At 49.0% G+C, this 19504-nt stretch overlaps 2 protein-coding genes across 2 annotated transcripts in view; one reads left to right on the top strand and one right to left on the bottom strand.

Annotated features, from left to right (window-relative positions):
- The window catches only part of LOC129134595 (sodium/potassium-transporting ATPase subunit alpha-3), a 53771-nt gene extending 43551 nt beyond the window's left edge, over positions 1–10220 (top strand). The window contains 6 exon segments of the mRNA XM_077192496.1: positions 72–195; positions 2304–2449; positions 4645–4775; positions 6353–6454; positions 8390–8481; positions 10114–10220. Of these exon segments, the coding sequence (XP_077048611.1) occupies positions 72–195; positions 2304–2449; positions 4645–4775; positions 6353–6454; positions 8390–8481; positions 10114–10142 (624 nt within the window). The 3' untranslated portion in view covers positions 10143–10220.
- A 1628-nt stretch (positions 10221–11848) lies between these two features.
- RABAC1 (Rab acceptor 1) lies at positions 11849–18664 on the bottom strand. Its single transcript, XM_077192476.1, is given in 8 exon segments — positions 11849–12025; positions 12979–12999; positions 13294–13416; positions 14362–14418; positions 14421–14462; positions 15039–15160; positions 16472–16679; positions 18191–18664. Coding segments are annotated over 6 exon segments (582 nt in total). The 5' UTR covers positions 18255–18664; the 3' UTR covers positions 11849–12025; positions 12979–12999; positions 13294–13327.
- Positions 18665–19504: the final 840 nt, after the last annotated feature.

The following is a 19504-nucleotide window of genomic DNA, read 5'->3' as shown; positions in this document are numbered from 1 at the left end:
AATTTTTTGGGGTGTTCCCACCCTCCGGGACCCCCCCAAAATCCCCCAAATTTTTGGGGTGTCCCCCCCAGGTCCCGGCCATCTCCCTGGCCTACGAGGCGGCCGAGAGCGACATCATGAAACGGCAGCCGCGGAACCCCCGGAGCGACAAACTGGTCAACGAGCGGCTCATCAGCATGGCCTACGGCCAGATCGGTCAGTGGTCACTCACTGGTCACTCCCAGGGGTCACTCGGGGGTCACTCGGGTCAGTCAGGGGTCACTCGGGTCAGTTATGGTCAGTCATGGCCATCCATGGTCATCCATGGTCAACGAGCGGCTCATCAGCATGGCCTACGGCCAGATCGGTCAGTGGTCACTCACTGCGGTCACTCAGGGGTCACTCGGGTCAGTCGGGGGTCACTCGGGTCAGTCATGGTCAGCCATGGTCAGCCATGGTCATCCATGGTCAACGAGCGGCTCATCAGCATGGCCTACGGCCAGATCGGTCAGTGGTCACTCCCAGGGGTCACTCAGGGGTCACTCGGGTCAGTCAGGGGTCACTCGGGTCAGTCATGGTCATCCATGGTCATCCATGGTCAGTCATGGTCAGTCATGGTCAACGAGCGGCTCATCAGCATGGCCTACGGCCAGATCGGTCAGTGGTCACTCACTGGTCACTCCCAGGGGTCACTCGGGTCAGTCATGGTCAGTCATGGTCAGCCATGGTCAGTCATGGTCAGCCATTGTGATTCATGGTCAGTCATGGTCAACGAGCGGCTCATCAGCATGGCCTACGGCCAGATCGGTCAGTGGTCACTCCCGGGGGTCACTCAGGGGTCACTCGGGTCAGTCATGGTCATCCATGGTCATCCATGGTCAGCCATGGTCATCCATGGTCATCCATGGTCAGCCATGGTCAACGAGCGGCTCATCAGCATGGCCTACGGCCAGATCGGTCAGTGGTCACTCACTGGGGTCACTCGGGGTCACTCAGGGGTCACTCGGGTCAGTCATGGTCAGCCATGGTCAGTCATGGTCATCCATGGTCAGTCATGGTCATCCATTGTGATCCATTGTGATCCATGGTCAACGAGCGGCTCATCAGCATGGCCTACGGCCAGATCGGTCAGTGGTCACTCACTGGGGTCACTCAGGGGTCACTCGGGTCAGTCATGGCCATCTATGGTCAGCCATGGTCAGTCATGGTCAGTCATGGTCATCCATTGTGATCCATGGTCATCCATGGTCAACGAGCGGCTCATCAGCATGGCCTACGGCCAGATCGGTCAGTGGTCACTCCCAGGGGTCACTCAGGGGTCACTCGGGGTCACTCGGGTCAGTCATGGTCAGCCATGGTCACCCATGGTCATTCATGGTCATCCATGGTCAGCCATGGTCAACGAGCGGCTCATCACCACGGCCTACGGCCAGATCGGTCAGGGGTCACTCGGGGGTCACTCAGGGGTCACTCGGGGGTCACTCATGGTCAGTCATTGAGTTTCATTGGCTCCCATTGGCTCCCATTGGGTCCTGTTGAATTTCATTGGCTCCAGTTGAGTTTCATTGACTCCCATTGGCTCCCATTGGCTCCAGTTGAATTTCGTTAGCTCCCATTGGCTCCTGCTGACTCCATTGGGTCCTGTTGAGTTTCATTGGCTCCCGTTGGCTCCTGTTGACTCCCATTGGCTCCCGCTGGCTCCCATTGACTCCCATTGGCTCCTGTTGAGTTTCACTGACTCCCATTGGCTCCCGCTGGCTCCCATTGACTCTCATTGGCTCCTGTTGAAATCCCATTGGCTCCCATTGGGTCCTGCTGAGTTTCATTTGCTCCCATTGGCTCCTGTTGGCTCCTGTTGAGTTTCATTGACTCCCATTGGTTCCCATTGGCTCCAGTTGAGTTTCATTGGTTCCCATTGGTTCCCGTTGGCTCCTGTTGGCTCCCATTGGCTCCAGTTGAGTTCGCTGACTCCCATTGGCTCCCGCTGACTCCCATTGGGTCCTGTTGAGTTTCATTGACTCCCATTGGCTCCCGTTGAGTTTCACTGACTCCCATTGGCTCCCGTTGACTCCCATTGGCTCCTGTTGAGTTTCATTGGCTCCCATTGTCTCCCATTGGCTCCCGTTGACTCCCATTGGCTCCTGTTGAGTTTCATTGGCTCCCATTGTCTCCCATTGGCTCCCGCTGGCTCCCGTTGGCTCCTGTTGAGTTTTGTTGGCTCCTGTTGGCTCCTGCTGACTCCCATTGGCTCCCATTGGCTCCCGTTGTCTCCCGCCGGCTCCCATTGGCTCCCGCTGCCCCCCTGAGCCGCGGTTTTCCCGCAGGGATGATCCAGGCACTGGGCGGGTTCTTCGCCTACTTTGTGATCCTGGCAGAGAACGGGTTCCTGCCCTCGTGCCTGGTGGGGATCCGGCTGCGCTGGGACGACCGCACCATCAACGACCTGGAGGACTCCTACGGGCAGCAGTGGGTGCGTGCCCCCCCGAAACACGGGGGTCCCCGAAAAATGGGGGTGCCAAAAAAATGGGGTGCCAAAAAAATGGGGGTGCCCAAAAACAGGAATGATGAAAAATGGAGATTCCTGAAAATGGGGGTCCTGAAAAATGGGGGTGCCCGAAAATGGGGGGTCCCGAAAAATGGGGGATGCCTGAAAATGGGGGTTCGGAAAAATGGAGATTCCTGAAAATGGGGGTGCCAAAAAAATGGGGGTGCCAAAAAATGGGGGTGCCCGAAAATGGGGGTGCCAAAAAATGGAGATTCCTGAAAATGGGGGGTCTGAAAAATGGAGATTCCTGAAAATGGGGGTCCTAAAAAATGGGGGTCCTGAAAAATGGGGGTGCCCGAAAATGGGGGTCCTGAAAAATGGGGGGTGCCAAAAAAATGGAGATTCCTGAAAATGGGGGTGCCAAAAAATGGGGGATGCCCGAAAATGGGGGTCCTGAAAAATGGAGATTCATGAAAATGGGGGTCCCCAAAAAATGGGGATCTCCAAAAACATGAATCCTGAAAAATGGCACTCCCCGAAAATGGGGGTCCCCAAAAATGGGGGTGCCAAAAAATGGGGGTGCCCGAAAATGGGGGTGCCAAAAAAATGGAGATTCCTGAAAATGGGGGTGCCAAAAAATGGGGGATGCCCGAAAAATGGGGGTTCTGAAAAATGGAGATTCCTGAAAATGGGGGTGTCCGAAAATGGAGGATCCCCGAAAAATGGGGGTGCCAAAAAAATGGGGGTGCCCGAAAATGGGGGTGCCCAAAAAATGGAGATTTCTGAAAATGGGGGTCCCAAAAAATGGGGGTGCCAAAAAATGAGGGATCCCCAAAAAATGGGGGTCCCCAAAAATGGGGGTCCCTGAAAAATGGGGGGTGCCAAAAAAATGGGGGTGCCCAAAACCAGGAATCCTGAAAAATGGAGATTCCTAAAAATGGGGGTGCCAAAAAATGGGGGATCCCCGAAAAATCAGAATCCTGAAAAACAGGGATCCCCAAAAATGGGGGGGTCCCAAAAAACAGAAGTCTCCAAAAATGGGAATCCCCAAAAAAAATAGGGATCTCTGAAAATGGGGATTCCTAAAACCAGAGCTTTTTTGGGGCATTTTGACCATTTTTTGACCATTTTTTGTGGGGTGTCTTGAGCATTTTTTGGGGCATTTTCACCATTTTTTGACCATTTTTGGACCATTTTTTTGTGGGGTGTCTTGAGCATTTTTTGGGGAATTTTGACCATTTTTCGGGGGGGCATTTTGAGCTATTTTTGGGGAGGCGTTTTGAGCAATTTTGATCTTTTTTTGGGGGGGCTTTTTGATCATTTTTTGGGGGCTTTTTGAACATTTTTTTAGGGGCATTTTGATCATTTTTGGCGGCCATTTTGATCATTTTTGGGGGCCATTTTGATCATTTTTTGAGAGCATTTTGATCATTTTTGGGGGCATTTTGACCATTTTTGGGGGCCATTTTGATCATTTTTTTTGGGGGTCATTTCAGTCTTTTTTTGGGGGCTGTTTTGATCATTTTTGGTGGCGTTTTGATCATTTTTGGGCGGCCATTTTGATCATTTTTGGGGGCCATTTTGATCATTTTTTTGGGGGCATTTCAATCATTTTTTGGGGGCCATTTTGATCATTTTTTGGGGCCATTTCAATCATTTTTTGGGGCCATTTTGATCATTTTTTGGGGCCATTTCAATCATTTTTTGGGGGCATTTTGACCATTTTTTGGGGCCATTTCAATCATTTTTTGGGGGCTGTTTTGATAATTTTTCGTGGCCATTTTGGTCATTTTTGGGGGCCATTTTGATCATTTTTGGGGGTCCTTCCAATCATTTTTTTGGGGGCTCTTTTGATAATTCCTCATGGCCATTTTGACCCTTTTTTTGGGGTCATTCCAATCATTTTTTTGGGGGCTCTTTGATAATTCCTCATGGCCATTTTGACCCTTTTTTTGGGGTCATTCCAATCATTTTTTGGGGGCTCTTTTGATAATTCCTCATGGCCATTTTGCCCCTTTTATTCAGCCCCATTTTGCCCAATCTCCACGCACATTTCACCCATTTTTTTGAGGCCGTTTTCCGCCTTTTCGGGCCGGGGTTTTTTCGGGGCGCGTCCCGGCTGGGCCGACCCCGTTCCTTTGAGGAGGGGTCCCTGACCCGAGCCCCCCCGGCCCCCCCAGACGTACGAGCAGCGCAAGGTGGTGGAGTTCACGTGCCACACGGCGTTCTTCGTCAGCATCGTCGTCGTGCAGTGGGCCGACCTCATCATCTGCAAGACGCGGCGCAACTCCGTCTTCCAGCAGGGCATGAAGTGGGTCTGGGGGGCCCCGAAATTCGGGGAGGGGTCCCCAAAATTCTGGGGAGGGCGTCCCCAAAATTCTGGGGGAGGTCCCCGAATTTCTGGGAGAATCCCTGAATTTCCCTGAAAATTGGGGAGGTCAAAGCGTGGATGGGGCGTTAATGGGAGGAGGGGAAATGGATTTGAGGAGGGGTCCCCAAAATTCTGGGGGGGGGGTCCCCAAATTCTGGGGAGGGGGGGAAAAATCTTGGGGGGGTCCCGAAATTCTGGGGGAGGTCCCCAAAATTCTGGGGAGGTCCCCAAAATCCTGGGAGAATCCCCCCAAAAATTGGGGAGGTCAAAGCGTTGATGGGGCCTTAATGGGAGGAGGAAGGGAAATGGATTTGAGGGGTCCCAAAATTCGGGGGGGGGGGGTCCCAAAATTCTGGGGGGGTCCCAAAATTCTGGGAGGTCCCCAAAATTCTGGGAGGGGTCCCCAAAATCCCAGGGAGGCCCCCAAAATCCTGAGAGAATCCCCCAAAAATTGGGGAGGTCAAAGCGTGGATGGGGCGTTAATGGGAGCAGGAGGAGAAATGGATTTGGGGAGGGGTCCCAAAAATTCTGGGGGGGGTCCCCGAAATTCTTAGGGGGGTCTCCGAAATTCTGGGGAGGTCCCCAAATTTTAGGGGGGTCTCCAAAATCCCAAGGAGACCCCAAAATCCTGGGAGAATCCCCCAAAAAATTGGGGAGAAAAAACTCAGGAGGGGGCTGAATTTGGGGAGGGGTCCCCAAAATTCTGGGGGGTCCAAAATTCTGGGGGGGGGTCCCCAAAATCCTGGGAAGGTCCCCAGGAAAGAGCAGAGGCCCCGGGGATTTTGGGGGGATTTTGGGGGGGATTTTGTGGAATTTTTGGGCAGGGATTTTAGGGGAAATTTTGTGGGAATTTCAGGGAATTTTTTGGGGGGAATTTTGGGGCAATTTGGGGAGGATTTTGGGTGGAATTTTGGGGGAATTTTAGGGGGAATTCGGGGGAAATTTTGTGGAATTTTTTGGGGAGGAATTATAGGGATTTTGGGGAATTTTCGAGAAAATGTTGGGAGGATTTTTGGGGAATTTTAGGGGGGATTTTGGGGAGAATTTGGGAAGGGGATTTTGGGGGGAATTTTGTGGGAATTATGGGGAATTTTTGGGGTGGAATTTTGGGGGATTTTGGGGGGATTTTAGAGATTTTTTAGGGGCAATTTTCGAGGGGAATTTTGGGGGATTTTGGGGGGAATTTAGTGGGAATTATGGGGAATTTTGGGGGGGGAATTTTGGGGGATTTTAGAGATTTTTTGGGGGGAATTTTGGGGGAAAATTGGGGGGACTTTGGGGAATTTTGGGGGAAAATTGAGGGGACTTTGGGGGAATTTTGGGGGAAAATTGAGGGGACTTTGGCTGAATTTTGGGTTATTCCCACTGACGCGTTTTGGGCTGGTTTTTGTGGGGTTTTTTTAGGAACAAAATCCCGATTTTTGGGTTTTTTGGGGGGGCCGCATTTCGGGGTCGATTCTCTCGGATTTGGGGGCTCCCGATGACGATTTTTGTTTTTTCCTGCTGTTTTTTTTTAGGAACAAAATCCTGATTTTCGGGCTCTTCGAGGAGACGGCGCTGGCCGCGTTCCTCTCCTACTGCCCCGGCATGGACGTGGCTCTGCGCATGTACCCCCTCAAGTGAGCCCCAAAACCCCAGGAATTCACCCCAAAAAACGGGGCGGGACCCAGAAATCCACGGAGTTCACCCCAGAATCGGGGGGTCAACCCCAAAATCCGGGAAATTCACCCCAAAAACGGGGCAGGACCCAGAAATCCGCAGAATTCACCCCAGAATTGGGGATCGACCCCAAAATCCGGGAATTCACCCCAAAAACGGGGCGGGGACCCAGAAATCCACGGAGTTCACCCCAAAATCGGGGGGTTGACCCCAAAATCCGGGAAATTCACCCCAAAAACGGGGCAGGACCCAGAAATCCGCGGAGTTCACCCCAAAACCGGGGGATCGACCCCAAAACCCCGGAATTCACCCCAAAATCGGGGAAGGACCCAGAAATCCGCAGAGTTCACCCCAGAATTGGGGATTGACCCCAAAACCCCGGGAATTCACCCCAAAAACGGGGCGGGACCCAGAAATCCGCGGAGTTCACCCCAAATTCAGGGGATCGACCCCAAAACCCCGGGAATTCACCCCAAAAAACGGGGCAGGACCCAGAAATCCACGGAGTTCACCCCAGAATTGGGGGGTTGACCCCAAAATCCGGGAAATTCACCCCAAAATCCCGACCCGGGAGGGGGAGGGAATCCCTTTAAATGGGGGGGGGGGTTTGGGGGATTTTGAGCTTTTTATTTTTAATTTTGAGCAATTTTTAATAATTTTTTAAAGCTTTTTTAGGGGTTTTTTTATTGATTTTTGGGGAGTTTTTGGAACATTTTATTTTTATTTTGAACATTTTTATTTTTATTTCTATTTTGAGCATTTTTATATTTATTTTTATTTTGAGCATTTTTATTTTTTATTTTGAGCATTTTTATTTTTAATTTTGAGCATTTTTAAAAATTTTGAGCGATTTTTGGTAATTTTTTTTAGCATTTTTAGGAGAGGTTTGACTGATTTTTGGGGAGTTTTTGGAACATTTTATTTTTATTTTGAACATTTTTATTTTATTTTGAACATTTTATTTTTATTTTGAGCATTTTTTATTTTTATTTTGAGCATTTTTTTTTAAATTTTGAGCGATTTTTGGTATTTTTTTTTAGCATTTTTAGGGGAGGTTTGACTGATTTTTGGGAGTTTTGGAACATTTTATTTTTATTTTGAACATTTTTATTTTTATTTTTTATTTTGAGCATTTTTATTTTTATTTTGAACATTTTTATTTTTATTTTATTTTGAGCATTTTTATTTTATTTTGAGCATTTTTTTAATTTTGAGCGATTTTTGGTATTTTTTCTAGCATTTTTAGGGGGGTTTTTCATTGATTTTTGGGGAGTTTTGGAACATTTTATTTTTATTTTGAACATTTACATTTTTATTTTTATTTTGAGCATTTTTATTTTGAGCATTTTTTAAAAATTTTGAGCGATTTTTGGTTATTTTTTTTAGCATTTTTAGGGGGCTTTTGATTGATTTTTGTGGGGTTTTTGACCTTTTTTTGCCTTTTGACCATTTTCAGGGTTTTTGACCTTTTTTTGGCTTTTTGACCATTTTTTTTGCCTTTTCACCATTTCTTTGTGGGGATTTCAACCATTTTTTGGCTTTTGACCTTTTTTTGTGGGTTTCCACCATTGTTTTCAAATTTTGCCCATTTCCTGTGGCATTTCACCATTTCTGGGTGTTTTTGACCATTTTTGGGTGTTTTTGACCATTTTCTGGGTGTTTTTGACCATTTCTTTGTGTGATTTTCACCAATTTTTTGCGTGGTTTTGACCATTTCTTCACCATTTTGACTTTTTTTGGTTTGTTTTCTTTCCAACCATTTCTTTCGCATTTTCTCCATTTTTTCGCCGTTTCCCACCATTTTTTTTTGGTTTTTTTTGGTTTTTCCCCATTTCCTCCCCATTTTTGACCATTTCTTGGTGGTTTCTCCCAAATTTCCCCTCCTTTTGCCCCAGGCCCAGCTGGTGGTTCTGCGCCTTCCCCTACTCCTTCCTCATCTTCGTCTACGACGAGATCCGCAAGCTCATCCTGCGCCGCAACCCCGGAGGTTTGGGGCAAATTCCGATGATTTTGGGCAAATTCCGGGCGGGAATTTTGGGGGGATTTTAGGGGGGATTTTGGGGGATTTTAAGGGAATTTTTTTGGAATTTTTTTGGGGGATTTTGGGGGAATTTTAAGGGATTTTAAGGGATTTTTTTGGGAATTTTTGAGAGGATTTTGGGGGAATTTTTTGGGATTTTTTTGGGGAATTTTGGGGTGGAACTTTGGGGGAATTTTGGGGGGATTTTTGGGGAATTTTAGGGGATTTTAAGGGAATTTTTTGGAAATTTTTTTGGGAATTTTTTGGGAATTTTTTGGGGAATTTTTTGGGGAATTTCAGGGAAATTTGGGGGAAATTTGGGGGGAAATTTCGGGAATTTTTTGGGGAATTTTGGGTGGATTTTGGGGAATTTGGGGGAATTTGGGGGAGGATTTTGGTGGGGACTTTGGGTGGATTTTGGGGATGATTTTTGGGAAGATTTTTTGGGTATTTTACGTGGATTTGGGGGGGAATTTTGGGTGAATTTTGGTGGATTTTGGGGGAATTTTAGGGGATTTTACGGGAATTTTTTTGGAATTTTTTGGGGGGATTTTGGGGAAATTTTAAGGGATTTTAAGGGATGTTTTTTGGAAATTTTTTTGGGAATTTTTTGGGGAATTTTGGGAAATTTGGGGGGAAGTTTAGGGGGAAATTTCGGGAATTTTTTTTGGGAATTTTGGGGGGAATTTTGGGGGAATTTTGGGGAATTTTAGGGGATTTTAAGGGAATTTTTTGGAAATTTTTTTGGGAATTTTTTGGGGAATTTTTTGGGGAATTTTTTGGGGAATTTCGGGGAAATTTGGGGGGAAGTTTAGGGGGAAATTTTGGGAATTTTTTTTGGGAATTTTGGGGGAATTTTGGAGGAATTTTGAGGAGGTTTTGGGGGAATTTGGGGGAATTTGGGGGAGGATTTTGGTGGGGACTTTGGGTGGATTTTGGGGATGATTTTTTTGGGAAGATTTTTTTGGGTATTTTACGTGGATTTGGGGAGGAATTTTGGGTGAATTTTGGTGGAATTTTGGGGGGGAATTTTGGGGGATTTTTGGGGGAATTTTAGGGGATTTTATGGGAATTTTTTAAATTTTTTGGGGGATTTTGGGGGAATTTTAAGGGATTTTAAGGGAATTTTTTTGGAATTTTTTTTGGGAATTTTTTTGGGAATTTCGGGGAAATTTGGGGGAAGTTTAGGGGGAAATTTTGGGAATTTTTTTTGGGAATTTTGGGAGGATTTTGGAGGAATTTTGATGAGATTTTGGGGGAATTTGGGGAATTCGGGGAGGATTTTGGTGGGGACTTTGGGTGGATTTTGGGATGATTTTTGGGAAGATTTTTTTGGGTATTTTACGTGGATTTGGGGGGGAATTTTGGGTGAATTTTGGTGGAATTTTGGGGGAATTTGGGGTGAATTTTGGGGGATTTTGGTGGAATTTTGGGGGGAATTTGGGGGGATTTTGTGGAGAATTTGGGGGGGAAATTTTGGGGGAAATTTGCGGGAATTTTGGGGGGAATTTGGGGAGAATTTCGCAGGAATTTTGGGGCCAAATTTGATGATTTTTGCTTCCACCCCTCACCTTCTTTCTTCTCCTTTTTTATTTCCAGGTTGGGTGGAGAAGGAAACCTATTACTGACCCCCCCCCCAAAAAAAAACCAACCACGGGACCCCCCCCCAAAAAAAAACAACAACAACACGAGACCCCCCCCCAAAATCCCCTTTTTTCCCCCCAAAAAAATCCCAATTTTCCCTCCCAAAAATTCCCCTTTTTTCCCCTCCCAAAATTCCCTTTTTTCCCCCCCAAAATTCCCCTTTTTTGCCCCCCAAAAATTCCCTTTTTTCCCCCCAAAAATTCCCTTTTTTCCCTCAAAAACAAAAAAATTTTTGGGGGGGGTCCCCAAAAAGCTCCCGGACCCCCCCCCCCAAAAAAAAAAAACCCAAAAAAATCGGGATTTTGGGGAGGGGGAGGGGCAAAATTGGGGATATTTTGGGGGGGGGTCTCCCCCTGCCCCTCCCCCCCCACTTTGTGTCGTCGTGTGAAGAAAATAAATTTAAAAAAATAAAAAATAAAAATAAAAATAAAAATATTGAAAAGAAACGGGGAAAAACGCGGGGAGAAAAACGAAGAAAAAAGAAGAAGAAGAAAAAAAATGTGAAAATAATGAAAAATGAAAATAATGAAAAATAAATAATGAAAATAAATAATGAAAATAAATGATGAAAATGATGAAAATGATGAAAAATGATGAAAAATGATGAAAAATGACGGAAATAAAAATAAAATTACGGAATTTTCCCCCTCCCCTCTTTCCCCCCCCCTCCCCTCCCACCAACGCGGGAAAATAAAAAATAAAAAAAATAAAATTAAAAAAAAAAAAAAAGGGGAAAAAAAAATAGGAAAAAAAAGAAGAAAAGAACAAAAATGGGAATTGAGCAAATAAAGCAGAAATCGGAGCCGAGTGGATTCTGGGGGAAAACGGGGGATTTTGGGAGCTTTTTTTGGGGGAAAAGGGGAAATTTGGGAATTCGGGAATTTTGGGAATTATTTGGGAATTTTTTGGGTGGAAAAAGGGGGAAATTTGGGAATTCGGGGATTTTGGGAATTATTTGGGAATTTTTTTGGGGGGCAAAAAAGGGGGAAATTCGGGAAAAATTTGGGATTTTGGGGACGTCCAAAAATCGGGGGAGGAAAATGAAATTTCGGGGTCATAAAAATCCGGGAAATTTTAGGAAAATTTGGGAAAATTTGGGGGGGGGCCACACACGAGATTCCGGTCACGTGACGCATTTATTTATTTATTCATTTATTCATTTATTATTTTATTTTATATTTTATTTAATTTTTTTTAAATTTATTTGGTTTTGGGGGGGGTCCCGGACCCCCAAATTGGGGAGGGGGACCCCAAAGGAGGGGGAGGGGGCGGGGGGAATTTTGGGGGAGATTTTGGGGTGAATTTGGGAGATTTTGGGGTCATCTGGGGGATTTTGAAGCAATTTTGGGGCGATTTTGGGGCGATTTTCAGAGGGGTTGGGATTTTCGGGTCCCTGCGATTTTGGGTCGATTTTGGGGTTAATTTTGGGGATTTTGGGGTCAATTTTGGGGATTTTGGGGTGAAATTCGGATTATTCTGAGGTAATTCGGGGATTTGGGGTCATTTCGGGACAATTTTGAGGGGATTTTGGGGCTATTTTAGGTGATTTTGGGTGATTATTTTGGGGTAATTTCAGGGGATTCTGGGCTGATTTTGGGGGGATTTCAGGGGAATTTTGGGGGATTTTGGGGAATTATTTCGGGGTAATTTCAGAGAATTTTTGGGGTGATGATTTTGGGTTTATTTCAGAGGATTTTGGGGTGATTTCAGGGGGTTTTGGGGTGATTTTGGGTGATTATTTTGGGGTCATTTAGGGATGATTTTGGGGTGATTTTGGCTATTTTGGGGTGATTATTTTGGGGTGATTTTGGGGCGATTTCAGGCGATTTTGGGTGGAGATTTTGGGTTTATTTCAGAGGATTTCGGGTGATAATTTTGGGTTTATTTCAGGGGATTTTGGGTTTATTTCAAAGGATTTTCAGGTGCTGATTTTGGTTTTATTTCAGAGGATTTCGGGGTGATTTCGGGGCGATTTCAGGCGATTTTCGGGTGATTATTTCAGGGTGATTTTGGGGCGATTTCAGGCGGTTCTGGGGCGCTGATTTTGGGTTTATTTCAGAGGATTTCAGGGTGATTTTGGGTTTATTTCAGGCGATTTTGGGGTGCTGATTTTGGGGTAATTTCAGAGAATTTTTGGGGCGCTGATTTTGGTTTTATTTCAAAGGATTTCGGGGTGATTTTGGGGCGATTTCAGGCGGTTTTGGGGTGCTGATTTTGGGTTTATTTGAGAGAATTTTGGGGTGATTTTGGGGCGATTTCAGGCTATTCTGGGGTGCTGATTTTGGGTTTATTTCAGGGGATTTTGGGGCGATTTCAGGCGATTTTGGGGTGATTATTTTGGGTTTATTTCAGAGGATTTCGAGGTGATTTTGGGGCGATTTCAGGCGATTTCGGGGCGGTGATTTTGGGTTTATTTCAGGCGATTTTGGGGTGGTGATTTTGGTTTTATTTCAGGGGATTTTCAGGTGCTGATTTTGGGTTAATTTCAGGGGATTTTGGGGTGATAATTTTGGGGCGATTTCAGGCGATTTTGGGGCCATTTCAGGCGATTTTGGGGCGATTTCAGGCGATTTTTGGGCGCTGATTTTGGGTTTATTTCAGGGGATTCTGGGGTGCTGATTTGGGTTTATTTCAGGCGATTCTGGGGTGATTATTTTGGTTTTATTTCAGGGATTTTGGGGTGATAATTTTGGGGCCATTTCAGGCGATTTTTGGGTGCTGATTTTGGGTTTATTTCAGAGGATTTCGGGCTGATTTTGGGGCGATTTCAGGTGGTTCTGGGGCGCTGATTTTGGGTTTATTTCAGGCGGTTTTGGGGCGCTGATTTTGGGTTTATTTCAGGCGGTTTTGGGGTGCTAATTTTGGGGTAATTTCAGAGAATTTTTGGGGCGCTGATTTTGGTTTTATTCAAAGGATTTCGGGGTGATTTTGGGGCGATTTCAGGCGATTTTGGGGCGCTGATTTTGGGTTTATTTCAGGCGGTTTTGGGGTGCTGATTTTGGGTTTATTTCAGAGGATTTTGGGGCCATTTCAGGCGATTTTTGGGTGGCGATTTTGGTTTATTTCAGAGGATTTTGGGGAGATTTCAGGCGGTTTTGGGGTGGCGATTTTGGGTTTATTTCAGGGGATTTTCAGGTGCTGATTTTGGGTTCATTTCAGGGGATTTTGGTCACACGGGCTCCATCTCCAGCTCGGGGCTCTCGGGCGGGTCCAGATCCCTGAGCGCCGCGTGGGACCCCAAAAACACCAGGGCGGCTCCTGGGGGGGGCAAAGGGGGGGTCAGGGGGGACCCCCAAACCGGGACCCCCCCAAAAAACCCCAAAAACACTGAAATCCCCACAAAAATCCCCACAAAAATCCCCAAATTCCCACAAAATCCCAAAATCCCCACAAAAACCCCCAAAACCAGGACCCCCCCCAAAAAACCCTGAAATCCCTCCCAAAAAAATCCCAAAATTTCCACAAAAATCCCAAAATTCCCACAAAACCCCCCCCAAAACCAGGACCCCCCAAAAATCCCTGAAATCCCTCCCAAAAAAAATCCCAAAATTTCCACAAAAACCCCCAAAACCGGGACCCCCCCCAAAAACCCTGAAATCCCTCCCAAAAAAAATCCCAAAATTCCCCCAAAAATCCCAAAATCCCCCAAAAATCCCAAAATCCCCCCAAAAAAACCCCCAAAACCGGGACCACCCCAAAAAACCCCAAAACCCCCCCAAAAACCTCCCCAAAACTGGACCCCTCCCCCAAATTTTTGGGGATTTTTGGGGTCGGGGTGATTTTTTTGGGGTGAATTTGGGGTTTTTTGGGGTCGGGGTTTTTCGGGGGGGATTTTGGGGGAATTTCGGGGATTTTGGGGTCGGGGTTATTTTTTGGGGTGAATTTGGGGTTTTTTGGGATCGGGATTTTTCGGGGGGGATTTTGGGGGAATTTCGGGGATTTTGGGGTCGGGGATGCTCATTTTGGGGTGAATTTGGGGTTTTTTGGGGTCGGGGATGCTCATTTTGGGGTGATTTTGGGGTGGATTTGGGGTTTTTCGGGATCGGGATTTTTTTGGGCGCTGTTTTGGGGTGAATTTGGGGTTTTTTGGGTCGGGGACGCTCATTTTGGGGTGAATTTGGGGTGAATTTGGGGTGTTTTGGGTCGGGGTTTTTCAGGGGTGATTTTGGGGTGAATTTGGGGTGTTTTGGGTCGGGGTCTCACCCAGCAGCCAGAACACGGCCGCCCCCGCCCCCGCCAGCCACAGCAGCGGCAGCGACGCCCCCCGGCCACGCCCAGCTGGTGGGCGGGGCTCAGCTCACGGCCTGGCGGGAAAACAGCGGGGAAACCGGTAAGGACCAGTATGGACCAGTATAAACCATTAAAAACCATTAAAAACCGGTAAGGGGCAGGGTGGACCAGTATGGACCAGTATGGACCAGTACGGATCAGGAAAAACCAGTATAAACCATTAAAAACCGGTAAGGAGCAGGGTGGACCAGTATGGACCAGTATAAACCATTAAAAACCGGTAAGGACCAGTATGGACCAGTATGGACCAGTAAAAACCAGGAAAAAACAGAAAAAAATCCATAAAAACCAGTAAGGACCAGTATGGACCAATACAAACCAATATAAACCAGTAAGGACCAGTCCCTCCCAGTCCCCCCCAGTCCATCCCAGTCCCTCCCAGTCCCATCCCAGTCCCTCCCAGTTTATCCCAGTCCCTCCCAGTCCCTCCCAGTCCCTCCCATTCCCATCCCAGTTTATCCCAGTCCCTCCCAGTTTATCCCAGTCCCTCCCAGTTTGTCCCAGTCCCTCCCAGTTTATCCCAGTCCCTCCCAGTTTGTCCCAGTCCCTCCCAGTTTATCCCAGTCCCTCCCAGTTTGTCCCAGTCTCACCCAGCAGCACCAGCGGCGCCTCCCGGCTCCGGACGGCGACGACGGCGGCGACGAAAACGCAGAGAGCGACCAAGAGCAGGGGGAGGAGAGCCTGGGGATAAACTGGGATATACTGGGATATACTGGGATATACTGGGATATACTGGGATATACTGGGAGGGACTGGAGGGACTGGGATAAACTGGGATATACTGGGATGGACTGGGAGGGACTGGGAGGGACTGGGAGGGACTGGGATATACTGGGGATACTGGGGATACTGGGAGGAGAGCCTGGGGAGAGACTGGGAGGGACTGGGATGGACTGGGATATACTGGGATATACTGGGATGGACTGGGATAAACTGGGTTATACTGGGATATACTGGGAGGGACTGGGATGGGACTGGGGGGACTGGAGGGACCTGGGAGGGACTGGGTTATACTGGGATATACTGGGAGGGACTGGGATAAACTGGGATATACTGGGATATACTGGGAGGGACTGGGATACTGGGGATACTGGGAGGAGAGCCTGGGGATGGGATAAACTGGGATATACTGGGATATACTGGGAGGAGAACCTGGAGAGAGACTGAGATGGAGTGGGATATACTGGGGATACTGGGATGGACTGGGAGGGACTGGGATAAACTGGGATATACTGGGAGGAGAGCCTGGGATGGGATAAACTGGGATATACTGGGATAAACTGGGATAAACTGGGGATACTGGGGATACTGAGGATACTGGGAGGAGAGCCTGGGGAGAGACTGGGATGGACTGGGAAGGACTGGGGAGAGACTGGGTTATACTGGGAGGGACTGGGAGGGACTGGGGTTACTGGTTATACTGGAAGGGCACTAGGATAAACTGGGAGGCACTGGGATAAACTGGGGGGTCACTGGTTTATACTGGGATAAACTGGGATAAACTGGGGGGTCACTGGTTTATACTGGGAGGGACTGGGAACCCGAACCCGCCCGGAATTACCTGAACCCGCCCGGAATTGCCCGAACCCACCCGGAATTGCCCGAACCCCCCCGGAATTGCCCGAACCCCCCGGAACTGCCCGAACCCCCCCGGAATTACCCGAACCCCCCCGGAACTGCCCGAACCCGCCCGGAATTGCCCGAACCCCCCCGGAATTGCCCGAACCCGCCCGGAATGACCCGAACCCCCCTGGAATTGCCCGAACCCCCCGGAACTGCCCGAACCCGCCCGGAATTGCCCGAACCCGCCCGGAATTGCGCGAACCCGCCCGGAATTGCCCGAACCCCCCCGGAACTGCCCGAACCCGCCCGGAATTGCCCGAACCCCCCCGGAATTACCCGAACCCCCCCGGAACTGCCCGAACCCGCCCGGAATTGCCCAAACCCGCCCAGAATTGCCCGAACCCGCCCAGAATTGCCCAAACCCGCCCAGAATTGCCGAAATTCGCCGGCATTGGCTCACAGGCTGTACAGGGCGAGCCCCGCGAACAGCGCCAGGTAATTGCTCTGGAAGCGCCGCCCGTTGTGCGCCAGGCGCCGCCACAGCTCCCCCAAATCTCGCGGGACCCCGAAACGCCGCGGGGCCAGGAACGCCCCCCAGGGCCGCAGCCCCGCCCACCGCGCCTCCAGCCACAGCCGCGCCCACTTGGGCGGGGAAAACCTGGGGGGAGACACCGAAATACCCGAAATTTACCCCAAAATCCACCCTGAACCCCAAAAAACCTCCAAAACCCCAAATTCCCTCAAAATGTCCCCAAATTCCACCCAGAGCCCCGCCCACCGCGCCTCCAGCCACAGCCACGCCCACTTGGGCGGGGAAAACCTGGGGGAGAGACGCCAAAATACCCGAAATTCACCCCAAAATCCACCCTGAACCTCAAAAACCTCCAAAACCCCAAATTCCCTCAAAATGTCCCCACATTCCCCGCAAAGCCCCGCCCACCGCGCCTCCAGCCACAGCCACGCCCACTTGGGCGGGGAAAACCTGGGGGGAGAGACGCCGAAATCCACAAAATTCACCCCAAATTTACCCCGAATCCAAGAATCCGCCCCAAAGCTCGAAAATCCCCGAACGCCCCCCCAAAAAAAATCCCGAATTCCACCCCAAAAGCCCCGCCCACCGCGCCTCCAGCCACGCCCACTTGGGCGGGGAAAACCTGGGGAGAGAGAAGCCGAAATCCACAAAATTCACCCCAAAATCCCGAAATCCACCCTGAACCTCAAAAAACCTCCAAAACCCCAAATTCCCTCAAAATGTCCCCAAATTCCCCGCAAAGCCCCGCCCACCGCGCCTACAGCCACGCCCACTTCGGGAGGGAAAACCTGGGGGGAGAGACACCGAAATCCCCGAAATTCACCCCAAATTTACCCCGAAATCCACCCTGAACCTCAAAAACCTCCAAAACCCAAAATTCGCTCAAAACTCCCCAAAATTTCCCCAAAATTTCCCCCAAATTCTCCCAGAATTTTTCCCCGATTTCCCCCCAAATTCCCCAAATTTCCCCCAAGATTTTTCCCGATTTCCCCCCAAATTTCTCCATTTTCCCCCCAGAATTTTTCCCGATTTCCCCCCAAATTCCCCCAAGATTTTTTCCCGATTTCCCCCAAATTTGCCCCCAAGATTTTTCCCCATTTTCCCCCCAAATCCCCCCAGCATTTTCCCCATTTTTTCCCGATTTCCCCCCAAATTTCCCCCCAAATCCCCCCAGCATTTTTCCCCATTTTTTCCCGATTTCCCCCCAAATTTCCCCCCAAATCCCCCCAGCATTTTTCCCCATTTTTTCCCGATTTCCCCCAAATTTCCCCAAATCCCCCCAGAATTTTTCCCGATTTCCCCCAAAATTCCCCCAAATTTCCCCAATATTTTTTCCCGATTTCCCCCCAAATTTCCCCCCAAATCCTCCCAACATTTTTTCCCAATTTCCCCCCAAATTCCCCCAACATTTTTTCCCGATTTCCCCCCAAATTCCCCCAATATTTTTCCCCATTTCCCCCCAAATCCCCCAGCATTTTTCCCCAACATTTTTCCCGATTTCCCCCCAAATTTCCCCCCAAATCCCCCCAGCATTTTTCCCCATTTTTTCCCGATTTCCCCCCAAATTTCCCCCCAAATCCCCCCAACATTTTTTTTCCCGATTTCCGCCCAAATTTCCCCAAACCCCCCCCTCCTCACCTGCCCATCCCCCCCTGGGGTCGCTCTCGGGGGTCCCCGGGGGCTCCTGGGGGGGGGGCGCGACCTCGGCCATGGGGGGACCTGGGCGGAAATTTGGGGCGAAAATCGGCGATTTTGGGAAATTTTGGGAAATTTTGGGGGCATTTTCGGGGTTGTTTCGGTGATTTCCAAACCCCGGGGGGACTTTTGGGGTAAATCCGGGGTTTTTTGGGGTCCTTTTGGGATAATTGGGGGATTTTGGGGTCCTGAGAAGGAATTTTTGGGGTTAATTCGGGGATTTTTGGGGTCCTGGGGGCGATTCCGGTGATTTTGGGGCCATTTCGGGGATTTTGGGGCCATTTCGGGGATTTTGGGGACCCAGGGGGATTTTTGGGGCCATTTTGGGGATTTTAGGGTCCCGGGAAGCTTTTTGGGGATAATTCCGGTGATTTTGGGGCCATTTCGTGGATTTTCGGTTCCCGGGAATGATTTTTCGGATAATTCCGGTGATTTTGGGTCCATTTCGGGGATTTGGGGCCATTTCGGGGATTTTTGGGGATCATTTCAGTGATTTTGGGGCTGTTTCGGGGATTTTTGGGGACCCAGGGGGATTTTTGGGGCCATTTCGTGGATTTTAGGGTCCCGGGAAGGTTTTTGGGGATAATTCCGGTGATTTTGGGGCCATTTCGTGGATTTTCCGTTCCCAGGGGGGATTTTTGGGGTCATTTCGGTCATTTTGGGGTCCGGGAGGGATTTTTGGGGCAATTTCGGCGATTTTGGGTCCATTTCGGGGATTTGGGGGTTCGGAGAGGATTTTTGGGGGTAAATTCGGGGATTTCGGGCTCCGGGGAGGATTTTTGGGGTTATTTCACCGATTTTAGGGTCCCGGGAAGGATTTTTGGGGCTAATTCCGGTGGTTTTGGGTCCATTTCGGTGATTTCGGGGTCCGGGGGGATTTTTGGGGTAATTTCACCGATTTTAGGGTCCCGGGAAGGATTTTTGGGGCTAATTCCGGTGGTTTTGGGTCCATTCCGGTGATTTCGGGTCCCGGGGGCGATTTTTGGGGTCGTTCGGGGATTTTGCGGCCATTTCGGGGATTTCGGTTCCCGGGGCCCTTTTGGGGCTAATTCCGGTGGTTTTGGGTCCATTCCGGTGATTTCGGGGTCCCGGGGGCGATTTTTGGGGTCGTTTCGGGGATTTGCGGCCATTTCGGGGATTTTCGGTTCCCGGGGCCCTTTTGGGGTTAATTCCGGTGGTTTTGGGTCCATTTCGGGATTTCGGGGTCCCGGGGGGGCGATTTTTGGGGATCATTCCGGTGATTTTGGGGCCGTTTCGGGGATTTTA

Source organism: Agelaius phoeniceus, chromosome 33 (genome assembly GCF_051311805.1).
Source record: "Agelaius phoeniceus isolate bAgePho1 chromosome 33, bAgePho1.hap1, whole genome shotgun sequence".
Lineage (NCBI taxonomy): Eukaryota > Metazoa > Chordata > Aves > Passeriformes > Icteridae > Agelaius > Agelaius phoeniceus.
Note: the sequence above shows the minus strand (reverse complement) of the source record. Positions and strands in the feature narration are given on the sequence as shown.